This window comes from Eutrigla gurnardus (assembly GCF_963514095.1).
Source record: "Eutrigla gurnardus genome assembly, chromosome: 1".
Classification (NCBI taxonomy): domain Eukaryota; kingdom Metazoa; phylum Chordata; class Actinopteri; order Perciformes; family Triglidae; genus Eutrigla; species Eutrigla gurnardus.
In genome coordinates, this window is record NC_139915.1 from 15,642,217 (window position 1) to 15,656,919 (window position 14,703).

Consider the following 14,703-nt stretch of genomic DNA (forward strand, 5'->3'; position numbering starts at 1 on the left):
ATGTAAAAATGGCCAGTTGATAGAAGAAAACAAGATTGCAATTATGTGTTTTGAAAGAGGCATTTGTAACAAAACCAGATAGCAGAGTAATGGAGTGTATATAAGGATAATCATCATCCTAACCACTACCAAATGGTAATTTTTTTTTCTTCTTATCCCTCTCTCTGGCCAGGTTGCAGACAAGATGTGTTCAGGTTCTCCTGAAGGCAAGACAGCAACATGTTTTCAATACCAACTCTTGCTTGATACATATACGGTGTATTTTCAGAAATAAACTCTTTTCATAAATATATATATAATATGTTTGTACCGTATCGTAAAATAAGTCAACGTTGATTTGGTTTCACATGACACAAACATTGGTCTCTGGAAAGTTTTTTTTGTTTTTTTTTACCCAACTGTCTATCCAGACCTCTCAGCGGACATTCATGCTCTTTAAACTACGTCAGTTGCTCTGTGTGCCTAATAATGATGCGATGCCTATTGTTTTTTTCATTGGAGTTAGTTGAAAGTTGCGTCTCAGGTGCGTCTCATAAAGGCGTTAAAGTGTTCCCCAGTGTGTCGTCATCGGACGCCAAGGGCCACTGCAAAGCATCAGAGTTGGGAGTGAGAATGGGTTTAATCCAGGTAAAATAACAGTCTGCATGTGAGAATCATGGTAAAGAATACACTTTACTTTTTCTTCTCGCAAATATTGCCTCATTGGTTGCGAAACAGCATCCACTTGCCCCTAGTTGGCAATTGACTCCACAGTCTGATGCCTTTTCAAAGATATGAATCATCTCTTGAATGTGGAAAGTGATTCATTCATATTCCTTCATTCATCCATTTGAGAGTCCTATCAGGGTTTGTCACCGCAAGATGGAAACCAAACATGTCTGTAAAGCCTGGTAGAGAGTGCTGTAGTCAGCAGAAAGCATCTCGGAGTTGCTCTCCTCAATCAAGAGGATGTGTACGAGGGTCGGTGCAGGAGGATCATGAAAGGTTCCATCTCAGTCTCCTCCGACTGCTGCTGTCAGGCAAAAGCCTCCACAGCCATGAAGCCAGAGAAGATCACAAGGAGCTGCTTTCTGCAGGCCATCCCGAATATGTGTGCTGCCAAAGGCCTGCATGCTGCGCTGAGTACGACAAAGGAAACTGCATGATCTATATATTTATGAGTACATCGCACCTGCATTCAGGATGCCATGAAGCAGATGGTTATTGTATATCATTCATGTTAGCAACAGCAGAAGATGATAACATGTTGGTAAGATCCAAAAATGTCTGTAGTCCACTCAATCCTCTTTTACAGGTCTAGGGCACATGTTTACAACGGGAGGTTCCCACCCTGGATGTTTGTGAGGCCATTCACAATACATCTGTCAGTTAGCTTTAATACAACATTGAATACTGACACTTTGCACTTCAAATAAAAAGTTGGTTAACCTGCTCCGCATATCCGAGGCTGTGAGAGAAAATTGTCATGATGTCATCATGGCAGCCCTCCTCTTCCCTCTTGTGTCATTGTTTTGTTTCCCCATGTTTATCATCCAGAGGGGTATTCCATCAAACTCGCTAAGCGCAAAGCCGGGCTAATTTCGATAAGCCTCGCTACCTTTAGCCAGAGTTGAGTTCCAGCAACGTGACTTAAGGCACTCTCAGCTAAGTAACCATGGGAATTTATTCGACCTGCCCCGGGGCAGGCTAACCATCAGGCTTACTTTAGCGGGGGTTTCAGAGAAGTCCGTCTGTCGGAAACAACTGTACCAGCAGAAGGTTCCGCAGAGCCTAATCCTCGTGATTTCGTCACGTGAAAGACCAAAAATTACCCAAATTACATATATGAAGTACAAACAGACTATATGTTCATCAAGCGTCTAAGAATACATGCTTGCAATTAAAAAATATGAATAAATCGTTTATTTTGTTTAAGACCGACTGGCCATATCGTTATCAAAAGCCCCCAGTTGGGTGAGTGGTGATGCACCTGCCCTCGAATGTAGGCATTGCAGGTTCACATCCCGGCAAGGACATCTGGTGTATGTATTTTTTTTTTTTTGCTTGTATAATTGTCTTTAGATCAGAGAATTAGACCAACATTAACTATGATAAATATGCCATACAATTTCCCCAGAACCCAAATATAACTTGCAAAAACATGATAGGCATAAAGATGTTATTATTAATAGCATGATATAGATCCCAATGACAAAGGCATTGCTGCATGCAATTTTCAGCCACATAAATTCCTTTCAGGTGAGTTCATTAATAGATTCATTGAATGTGTTCATTGAATTGTTGAGATAAATGAGTTGGTCAATGTAGATGCATTTACTAGGCCTATCTAAAAAAAAGAGAGAAAGAGAGAGAGAGAGTGTTCCAGCCAAAGAAAGAAGTTTAACAAAGTTCTATAGTCGGGAATTGAACCGCCGCCTGCCGCGTGCAAAGCCGGCGCGTTACCTCTACACTATCCTCACGTTGATCAAGTTGTAGTCAGTGTTATATTAGAACATGTTACTCCTAACGGTACTTTCGTATGTAATCGCTCGACAATTCTTGCCCAAGCAGCCTCGCGATTTCTATTTATCACTACAGTATTCCCTTTTTCGGTTATGATGGGTTTGTACTCCTCGTACAGATACATCAATAATTTTTGCTGTGGTCTTTTATGCCATTTTCTCGATGATTTGACATTCACGGTTCTGGTCTGGCTTCATATCCCGTGAACGGCGTAACACAAGACAACTTTAACCTGGCTTGAATTAGCCTCAACAAGGCGCGGCTGAAATGTGTTAATGGAATGGGTTTAGCCGCAAGTGGAAGTTGGCGTTAGTTCTAACCAGGCTTAACCAGGGGTGCAGTCGAATAGTCTTTTTTGCTTAGGAAGACTAACTGAAGAAGTGACCCGGAAGTAAACAAGTGGCCGCCATGATAAGAGCTGTTCGAATTCTTTAAATGCAAAGGAAAGGAGCTCCAATGCTTCCTTTCAGAGCTCCTTTAGCATAGGATGCAACGGACCTTCCTATGCGATAGGAAAGGAGATTACGCCAACCCACAATTCTTTGCGAGAGCAACATTTAAAGTGCCACACACCTCGGCCGTTCATGAAAACAAACGATATGTGTATTTGCATATTTAACATTAACTTTCATGCAGACATATAGTAATTGGAATAGTGTTGATAAATGTCTGTGGACAGTGATAATAATTGAATTTTTTTTTTATTTTATTTCAATCATGTTACAAACTTGACAAAAACGAAACTAAAACCACAAATGAAACGTAAATAAAGCAACCGTCAAACAGGAAGGAGGAGCTGCTGGACCTGAAGCCGGTCAGTGAACCAGCTGTTTATAAAACCAACATGGGGAGAAGTGGACGACGCGTCTTTTGTAGTCCATTATTGTAGTTTCTCCAGCGCAGACGCACGTCAATCGCCGGCGCCGATCATCAGCTGTCAATCATCAGCGGCCGCGTTATAATGACGTAGCTTAGTGAAAGTCCGGTCGGATTCTCTGAGCCCCGCGGTCGACTATTCCTAAGTCCTTTTGAGTTCTCCTATCGCCTTTCCTTAACCCCGTGACGTTTTCCCCAGAGGTCAAGGAATAGGAGTTAGGAATAGGAGTTAGGACCTTATTTTTTGACTATTCGACTGCACCCCAGGTAAGCGCCGCTTTAATTAGCAAGTTTGGTGGAATACCCCTCTGATTGTTTCTCCCCCTCTCTGTGTGTGTGTGTGTGAGCCGGTGGGCGTGGCGTTCTGCGGCTGCAGCTCCAGGTGGGATTCTTCAGTCACTAATCACCTCCCAGCAGTATAAGAAGCCTGGTCTGATTGTCACTCATCGCCAGATCGTTTCGTCAGCATGAGCGGTAGTTCATTGTGTCCTCAGGCCACCTCTAGTCACCTGTTATTCTCTGTGTTTTTCGACCGTGTTGTTTTACCAAACCTGTGCTTTTTGTTGCTGCAGTTCTTGCTCCCTGTTTCGCCTGCCTGCCAGTTTGCCGTTCAGTCTGCCTGCCTGCCAGCTCCTTCGTCTACCAGCTTTCCCTGTGCCGCTGTATCTCGCTCTGGGAAATTGTTTGTTCAGCACACGGACGCCATTACCACGTTGAGGGACGCCTCACCTGGCTTTTGGTCTTCACTGGGCACGCTCTGGAGAGCTCACCACTCGCACCACTCGCACCATTGATGTCACCAGCCCTGTCCCCTTTATTTCCCCCGTGCACATTGCACTAGCTGTTTATTCTGTCACACATTAAATCACGTTTAATTGACTTTCGTTGTTGTGTCTTGCGTTTGGGTCCAATCCTCCAGTGTTTGTTCATAACAAAAATAGCCTGTAAACTGCGAACGTCTCGTTTTATCTTCTCTCACCGTCACATGAAACTGACCGTCTTGCTACCATGCTACATAGCTGAAGTGCATCTGTGACACTGAGAAAGGCCTGTAAAGCCACATATTAAAAAAAGGTTCATACAGTATTTTGACATTGTTTCAGGTGAGGAACCACCAATTCCATCTACTGCACTTTATTGTGTCTGATAATTGACATACCTCTTGCAACATTAAAACTCCAGACCAAAGTGTTACTCCCCATTTTGCTTCAATGCTACTACACACTCATTTTCCAAGTATGAAACACCAGTGTAACCCAACACAGTCCTTGCTGCAAACATTTAGCAGAAGTAGCAAAAGTTTTGTTATTTGATGTATCCCTTTAATGCATAGATCCAAACATATTTTGGCTTACCCTCCTCACACTGGTGTCCTGTGTATCCCGGCACACACTGGCAGCTGAAGGAACCCCACTCGCCGTGACAGCGGCCTCGGTGGCCACAGGACGGATAGCCCATGTTGACACAGCTGCTGTCGGTGGTCAGGCAGCCTGGAGAGCTGGACTGTGAGTCGGCCGGCGAGCCCAGATCATACAGCTGAATTGAGGTGATAGAGGAGAGGCGATTGAGAAGTGGCGCATGTCGAGAGGATGAGACAAAAGCAAAGGAATGATTAGAGGTGGAGGAAGGAGAGAAGGGGTTATTGGAAGTGGCCAGAGGAGAGATGAACAGAGAGGAGAAAGCAGAGAGAACAGCATTAAAAAAGAAAGTTGAGACGAGAAGATGGGAAGTAGGGATGGGTTGCCAATAAACCATGTGTAGCAAACAAACAGGGGACAAAAAAACAAAGGGACAACAGAGAGGGTAATGGGGAAGACACAGGACAGACATTATGGCTGTAAATAGCCAGAGGGGCAGTCGGAGTTTGAAAAGAAGAAGATAAAGTCAAAGAGAGTGGGGGGAAAAGGAAACTTCAAACATGTTGAAGGGTATAAGCTCAGGATACACTGTGGCTTCTTTAATTTTCCACTCTCATCCTTCTCTCTCTCTCTCTCTCTCTCTCTCTCTCTCTCCTTCTCTCTCTACGCTCTCGTCCATCTTTCAAAGCAATGACACCAAACACTGGACAAATCTTCTAATGGACAAACAGCACAGCCGACTGCATAGAGAACTAAAAGGACGGCGGAACCTTCAACGCCTAAATTTGTGTCCCTCACAAAACCATGCCATAAAATACATTAATATGTTCAATCTCCTCTCTGCTGAACCAAACTTTATGAGTTATGTTGGTGCTGCAGCGAGGACGTAGGAATGCAAAGGATTGTAAAAACTGACAGTGAGTCATGCCGCTAGGGAGTTGCTGATTGGTTCTGACCTCTGGCATGGTGGCATTTTACTGGTTGCTGACCTTTAAAAGCTACAGCTCCTCTGCTTGGTTTGGGCCGATCATGTTGATTGCTGAGAACTTGGAACACAGGCATTGGTAATCAATGAGTAAAATACACATAGGGGTGTCTGCAATTGATTTGACTGTGCAGCCGTGTCACTGTGGTGTGTATTTGTGTGTCTGAGCAAAACACTTGGAACCAATATGTGAGCTGAATGCAAAAATACTCCTGGTTCTGATTGAATTACAAATTGTGACTTTGGCTTAGAAGAGTTTTGCACACCCACACATAGGCACTGTAGGCTGTATTTTTACTATACTGTATATTAGTATTTGCGAAGATTAAATCCAAGTGTTGGGTATAAAAATACCAAAGCCCACAGTGAGTGAAACACAAATTCTAAGCAAAATTATGTAGATAATAGTATACAGTATACAGATGTGGGTGTGCTGTGCACTGAGTGGGGTATGGACATCCTGACTTAATATCCTTATATGAGTGATGAACTTATCATTCCTAAACCATAACAGGCACCAATCCTCTGGGAAGCTTTCCACTATAATTTGGAAACTGTTCACCGGGATTTGCTCCCACAAGAGCATGACTGAGTTCAGACCCTGATACTGGCCGATAGTCCTGGCTCACAGTCCAGTTCACCCCCAAGTTATTGATGGAGTTGAGGTCAGGGCCCTGGGCAGGTCAAGTTTTTCTACACCAACATTTTTTTTAAAGATCTGGGCCCGGTTTCCCGAAGCCTTCTTAAAGCCTTCTTAACGCTACGTCATTCGTAACCCCTACTTAGAGTTCCTACTTAACATTCCGCGTGTTTCCCAAAACGTTCTTTGCTACGAATCTCTTTCGTACGTCATACGTTGGTAAGAGTGGTCTGGAGCACTCTTAGAGCCTTCTTAGCTCTACCGTAGTGATGTTTCAGCTCCTGATGCTAGTCGCCGCCACTGTACAGTAATCCAGAAATCCCTGCTGCGCATGGAACAGCACATTGCCAGTGCCAGTGTGTGCCAATGGTTTTAAGTCATTCATGAAGAAAATAAAAATAAAATGTGCATGCATTTCATCACAAGGCTAAGCTTTACCTCAACCTCAGAAGTAGCCTAGGTATATTACAGTGCCATTTAATTAGCCCATTATCCCTAGTCAATGTCAAGGCATGTCATAAATGGACGCCGGTGACGCTTGTGAACGGTGGCAAAACTATGGCAGTGATACAACGCATCCTCATGCTGAACCAAAGACGTCGCCGTCCTCGCAGCCGTTTCGTTGGAATATTATTATTATTATATCTTTTTTTAAATCAGTATAGGCTATGGTAGTATGTTCGACCATGGTTAAATAAATGTTTAGGCCTAGAAGAATTTCTAGCAATGTTTTATTGGCAAACACTGCAATAGCCTACATTTTATAATATAGTGCTGTCATGCACCTGCACATGAAATGGAAAATTGAACTCTGAGCAATCGATTTCAGCACTTTCTTTCTGGACAGCGCCGTGTACGTACGACATAAGGAGTGTTTCTTAAGGCGAGTCCACACCGGACCGAAAATCGGCGCCTTTGAGAGAGTCGGCGTCCGTGACATGAGTCTAGTTGTTGTGGTCGCTCGAATCGGCCCACGTCGGCGTTCATTTCAGCCGACTCAAATGTATAATCCGCCATTCGAGTCGGTCATTCTTTTACCATTCTGATTGGTGGAGGCTAGCAGCTTGACTAGCGAATCAGTGAAGCCCGGAAGTGACGATGGTAAACATACCAGATAAACAGTGGAATCGAAGAAGGTGTCGACACACTCTCTCGGCTACTTCCGGTTTTCGTGTTTTTTGGCCCACAATACAGATTAGCGCCGCCTGTTGTTTTGGAGACATTAGATCTCGCGCAAGCGCGGAACGTATGGCGTCGGCTGTAATTCCGTAGGTGTGAACCGCCCATGTCGTTGTTCGAGTCGGCCATATTAAGTAGCCCGGCTTCATTTACCGACGCAAGTCGGGCAGTTCTTCCGGTGTGGACTCGCCTTTAAGAAGACTCCTAAGAGACCGTTCAGGAACCACGACTATAGAGGTAAACAACTTTGGTAATAACGTAGGAGTCTTCGTAGCGCGCTAAGAGTGGACGTTATCGGGAAACCGGGCCCTGGTTTTGTGCACAAGTTGAGCCGACAAAACTTTTGCCACAAAGTTGGAAGGACAATTAAATACAATCGTAGAAGGAACACAGCATTGGTAATGCATTGACCAATTTTGAAATATTAGGCTATTTTGCTTTCATGACAGTCTTTAAGACTTGTGGAAGGAAACAGCCACAATACACATTTCGGTGTTTTATTTGACTAAATACTTTACTTGTGTAAATCTGTAGCTTTAATTCACTAAAAGTTAAGATAATTACTCGTTTGCATAAGCAAACTGAACATTTCAGTAAGCTTTTTATACAAACTCTAAACTGGGGAAGGTTCATGGTGATAGCTCTGAAGGTTTCTACATACAATTTCAGCACGACAAAAACATTTGCCTTAATGTAAGTAACCAACTGGGGTTGTTTTGTGAAGGTACCTGTTATCTAGTTTATGTTATGGTGGTTGTAAAGAGGATCACAAATAAAAATGAATGAAAATCAGAATGTGGTTCCACATTCATTTATTCAGACCCTTCCAATTAAATTGTGGTTTTGGCCTGGCATCAGGAAGGTGATTTTCTGTAACTGCTTCCAATGTGTGTCTGCCAATGTAATATCTAGTCCAGGATTGTTCTGAAACATACAGCAACATTTATTCTGGCAGAATGGTGACACTTTTGCTATATTGGTAGGGAAGTTTTGAATTGAAGTTACAATATTCACAAGGAATATTGTATTGTAACCTGATCTTAATTGTCCTTTACGCCTGCTACAACAAGCTAACTGTTGCGACACAAGTAGCTAACTATGGGTTAATAAGAAAGTGGTAATAAATAGTTTGGAATTGGCACCATATCATTTATTTCCTAATATGCTATGTGCTAAGCTGCCAGTACGTCCTCCTATCACCACTTTTCTTGCCTGCCCTGTCAAAAGCACACCTACTATTGCTTGCTCTTCAGAGATTTAATATCCTCAGGTCCTCCCACACATGATGCAAATTTCTCTCATTAGTACATAGCATGTGTGTAGCCTCCTGCTACTTCTCCAGCAAAGGTACACCAAACCATCTACAGTACAAGCATTTAACATTGTTGCAGGAGAACACATATCCCTTCATGTCCACTCTTGATATTCAATACTTTAATAGAGCTTTAAAAGCTCTATTATGGAACCTTCTCGCCAGTTAGAGGCCTTCGGTTTATAGTTTGCATGCATCTTTGTGTCTGCGTGGGTCTTCCCTCAGTGCTCTGGTTTTCTCCCACATTACAAGACAGGTTAATTGCTGAATTGCCCATAGGTGTGTATGTGAGTGTGAATGATTAGGCTCGTTCGAGATGAACTGCGCCTCGCCTGGAAAGTAGACAAGAGCAGGCGGAGCAGCAGGAGGCGGCGCCTAAAAGCTGCACTCCAGTCGGACAGTTTCCATTGGCCTTCAAAGATTTGACAGGAAGTCAGACCTGAAGTCAGACCTGTTAGACGCGATCTGTAGGGTATTTGTAGTTTGCGACCACATTCACATTTATTTATATTTGTTCATTAATATATGTGGAAATCAGAATACTTTAGTAATCCCTCGGGAAAATGTACAGCTGCAGTTGCTTTATAAGAGAAAGAGAAGAAAGAGAGTCAAATAAGTATACAAATTTAAAGTATAAAATAATGCCAATAAATATTAGTAATGTATAAATATAATGTATGTATATAAAACACTATAGTGCACATAACTAAAGTTTGACAGTTGTACTGTATTAAATGTGTATCTGTTTTTCTATGTCCTCCTCTTAAAGCACACCGTAGGGTCATTGCTCATTTTGATAAGGTCTATATAAATAATCTCTTTTATTGTCATTATGATTATTATTAATATTATCAACCACATGAGATATACAGCCCACGATCTATCGTTAAATATTAGACTCACACAGGAAATTAGCATTTTCTACTAAACGTGCTGTTTGTTGTCAAAACTAAGAGCCAATCAGCTCTTAGATGAGGCGAGAGCCAGGCGTTTCCCATCATGCGGCCGCCTTGATCTCGTGAGATTATCGTTGCCCACATGTGCATGATGTCAGAGCAAGTTGGGATCAAGTCTGACACAAAACTAACCAGCATGCATTGTGCGGCGATCGATTCTCCGCTGGCCTGGCTCATCTCGAACGAGCCTATTGTCTCTTGTGTCAGTCCTGTGATTGATTGGCGACCTGTACAGGATGTAGCCTGCTGCCAGGGCTGTCCTGTCTCTCCTCTTATATATTTTCTTTCTCTGTAACTTCTAGTCAAAATGATAACGTCCCCTTGGTGAACCCATCACATTTTGCAATACACTCTGTCCTTAAAGAAGAAATGTAGAACTTCCAATTCATCCTAAGACGATTGGAGGAAGACTTGGATAGCAAGATAAAATTACCTCACTCGTTAGCTTGAATATCCATAATCAAGATGGATATTCTCATTTAACATTTTCAACATGATACCCCTTTCGCCCCTTTATGGCAATTGGGACAAATTAAACACAGTGATTTATAAGTTTGTGTGGGGGCCATGTATTAAGTTGTACACAATGCAAAGAAGTAAAATCAATGGTGGCTTAAATTGTTTCATTATAAACTTTTTTTGAATTCTTATTTTAACAAGAGGAACTTAAAAAAGAAGAGAAGTTTATAATGAAAAAAGACCCTGGCATATAAATTCCAGTTATATCAGGCAAGACTTGATCGTCTTTGACTGACAGGGGCCACATTTCTCACTTAATAGGTATTTTCAATGCCAAGCTAACATGTTAGGCTTTAGAAGGCAGTCCACAAAAAGCTATCATACCCGAGGCATATGTTCATACACAAATGAATTGGGTTTAGTTGGGCTTTGGCTCAGATTGAAGTCCTTGACTTTTTAAGTTCAACAGAGCAGTGGAAAGTTACTTGAAGTTAAGTCAGAAGTGGAAAGGTTTATATTCAATTTCACTCTTGGAGGGCATGAGTGTAATATTTGAAAGTTTGCAAGGTTACACTTCTTCCTCCTACATGGCAAGATGAACAAGCATACTGTGAATGTTGAAAACCTGCTATTAATCCATTTAGTTTGCTCACATGATAGTGAGCTAGTGTCTTTGTGGTTATGTATAGGTGTGTCAGTGGTGAATGTATGGGAGTGTTACCTTGCTGTCCACAATGAGGTTACGGATGCAGCCGGTGAAGTGTTTGTGCTGAAGCTGAGGGTACATGTAGGGGATGTCCTCATTCACACCACCGAGCTGGAGCACCTGGCTCATGTTCAGATGTCTAAAACACAGAGGCAACACAACATAACTCAACAGGTGCTACTGCCAATCAGGGCTCACATAATACATGCACTCCCATATCCCTGTCATTTGGGTCAAATTGTCAGAATTACCTGAAAATCTAAAGCAACAACAACATAGAATCATCAACATGTTGGAACTAAATACGATTTCATCGCACCACATTTTTAACAGGCGAAAATCATGTCAGCCACAATTTTGTCCTGAAATTCTGTGTGTATTTTGGGTTCTATAAATAGTGAATTTGTAAAAATTCCACAATAGAGCAATGGAACATAGTTTTAAACTGAGCATTATTTATTCAGTAGGTTCACACTTAACAGTTTGATTTCAAAATGTGAAGTCAAAGATCAATGGGCCCCTCCTCTGGCAACATGTGGCCCCAATTAAAGCCTTGGGGCCCATTCCAGAAAGCATGCTCAACCAACTCTAAACCTAACCCTGAATTCTGAGTCAACCAACTCTGAGATGGGCAACTCTGAGTTTTAGGTTCCAGAACAGCAGTTCTGAATTAGTTCAATCAACTCTGAGTATGTAAACTCTGAGTTACGCGCATACCTGCCAACTCTAAAAAGCCATCATCAATGGAGCTCCGATACTACAATTCACCATGGCAACTGGGAGAGAGTTATTAGATATTACTGAGTGTTTATGTAGAAAACAAGCTCATCCTTAGAAAGCCGTTCAACTTAACTGCATCAAAGTAGAGATAGTTGGCGTGGCAGACATTTACAGCCCAAATTAATGCGCATAACTGAATGAAACAGTTGACTGATCTAAAGGTGATAAGTCTTTATTTTGTGCCTCGCAGAGTGACACTGTGGTGTAGCGGTTAGCAACACTGCCTACGGTGCAGGCGACCGGGGTTCACTCCTGTCGTTCACAAAGTAGCACAATGAACAAATATTCATTTATGTAGGTGTAATCCCCCCAGGCACATAAAGAAAGTGGCTTCAGCGGAAAATTAAGGATAAGAATATTGCATAAATACGTAGACTAAGGCATATGATTTTAATCATATTTCATATGAAACAGTAAATATAAGCGGCTATTTCAACAAAGAAATGTCATTTTTCAGAAAACTCCCGTTCGCAAAATAATCTAACGAGCTCTGCAAAGAATCTGGATTATGTCCACGATATGAAATGTTGAAAATGTCAGAGAATATTGTTTAGATATGTGATTGGTAAGAAAAGCAGTAATCAAAATCCTCTCCCAACGTCAAGCTGCTAGAATCATTTTTATTTCCATATCGATTAGGTTAACGAGGAAAGGACGGCAATTTTTTTCAGAGTTGGTTCAGATTCCGGAAAAAGGCGGAGACATGTAGGGAGAAACTCAGGGTATGTTGAAGAAAACCTGCCAGCAAGCACTATACTTACTATCAGTTACTATGGTAACTGACCTAAAGGTTTAGTTACCTCTCCTTCTAGAATGGAAAACTCAGAGTATCCCTCTTCTCAGGGTTAACAAACTCAGAGTTTCAGGAAAACATGCTTTCTGGAACGGGCCCCTGGTCTACAATTTGAAAGGTTTGAAAAAAGCCTCCCCCCCCCCCCCCCCCACACACACACCCCTCCTCTCTATGCTCCTTAATCCCTCCCCTCCGAGCTTGATTATGTCCGCGATATGAAATGTTGAAAATGTCGGAGAATATTGTTTAGATAATATCTAATGTGATTGGAAGGAAAGGTAATCAAAATTGTCTCCCAACGCAAAGCTGCTAGAATCATCTTTATTTCCATATCGATTAGGTTGGAAAGGATGGCACATTTTTTTCAGAGTTGGTTCAGATTCCGGAAAAAGGCATGTAGGGAGGGACATGTAGGGAGAAACTCACGGTTTGTTGAAGCAAACCTGCTAGCGAGCAGGTTAGGTTCACGGAGTATGTTACCCGGGTAACTGACTCAGATTTATGCTGAACTGGCTTTGTGAAACCGAAAAAAAAAAAGTTTCCCTCATCTCAGGGTTAACTAACTCAAGGTTTTCACTAAACCTGCTTTGTGAAACGGACTCCTGCTGTTCAACTTAAACTCCGCTGTATCAGCATCGCTCTTCAGATCCATATCTTCACGGAGCTTTCGCCACCGTTCAAATGATGACCCCAGGTTTACTCGGGTTTGAGCCCTCTTTATGTCGCATCTCCGCTTTCTGTCTGTCTTTTCAGTGACAGACTTTCTCTTTCTTTCAGCCTTTGCCAGTGGGGCAAGCAGAGGCCGCTTGCTCCTGGCGCTCTGCTTTCCCTTCATACCTGAACTGCTCAGGGCAACAAGCATATTGTCTGTTCGTAGTTTCAAATGCGGAAGAGGGTCGGGATGAGGCGTGAGCAGGAGAGTGAGCGAGGATTGGATTGGAAAATTGATCCAATACTAGCCATGCGGACCGGATGGCTCCTATTGGATCGATTTTGGCTCAATTGACAAATCTTTCAAATCGTAGACCAGGGCTTTAAAAGTGAATAACCTTGACTCACACTCCTATACGCATCCCCCCCCCCCCACAAGAAGCAATATTTCAAAAATAGTGGTGTGTACTGCAAATGTGCATGCAGATGTTAATGTGTACCTGTCAGTGTTAGGAGTAACACCTGACACTTCACAGGAAGAGTGGTCCTCGGTGGTCAACCAGCTGCCCAGGCCTTCCATTTCCATCACCGCTGCCCCCGAACAGCGATCCAGGGTGAAACGCACCTCCTGAAGGGAGCACAGATACAAGAACATGCTGTACATGGAAAAACATCAATAAAGCCTCCTACTTCTCTATATTATTTTAATGAGTGCCCTTTCACCATTATCACTGTAGTGGGAGCTACCTCTCTGACTAACATTTCTTACATTAGTGTATATTACTGCTGCTGCTGCCTATCTTTCCTGTTAATGCAGAAATAAAAAGCAAGACTTCATCTGAAACCAGCATGTTCCAATTATCGTGAAATTGGTGGGGTTTTTTTCTAAATTAAGATACAATGCGTTAAACTCCTGATTAAACCTTGAAGACAGGGTGCTCGATCCTAAATGTGGATAATATCAAAGTCTAGTCTAAAGACTAGGACAGCACACAAATATGACTTTTTAATATGGCCACGCAGATGTTTTGGGCAAGACGCTCTTCTACAGCGTGTTTTCTGCCAATTTCACAAGTACTTTAGGTGGGGTAGATATCAAACCCAGGACTCTCTCGCTGTGAGGCAACAGTGCTACCCACTACACCACCGTGCAGCCCCAGGCTGAGAGTCACACAATATAAATTCAAATATGAGAAAACCACGAGTATGGAAAAACAAGAAAACACAAATTGTATTCACATCATATGAAAATGAAATCTTCTCATTCTGATTATTAAAGTTTGTAGCCACTGATTCAACATCATGATGACAAATAGTACACTTATTTTCACAAATCCTGGTTTAAACTCTTGTTTTAATATTAATAAAATGGGAATTTTAAGAGGTAGACCACCAATTTAGTATTCCATTAGGTTCCTGCCTGTAATACCAACACCAGACTTCAGATGGGTGAGTTGATTACCTGTACAGAATAGTAGTGTATTCAATTATGACAAGGTTTCTGAG

The 14,703-nt window shown here is 42.3% G+C and overlaps 1 protein-coding gene across 1 annotated transcript in view; it reads right to left on the minus strand.

The window, feature by feature from the left end:
- LOC311012116 (neural-cadherin) overlaps positions 1-14,703 on the minus strand; it is a gene marked incomplete at its 5' end in the record, with an annotated part of 428,889 nt that overhangs the window by 66,743 nt on the left and 347,443 nt on the right. The window contains 3 exons of the mRNA XM_084007453.1: positions 4,734-4,914; positions 10,989-11,112; positions 13,698-13,825. Of these exons, the coding sequence (XP_083863579.1) occupies positions 4,734-4,914; positions 10,989-11,112; positions 13,698-13,825 (433 nt within the window). The remainder of the gene's footprint in view (positions 1-4,733; positions 4,915-10,988; positions 11,113-13,697; positions 13,826-14,703) is intronic.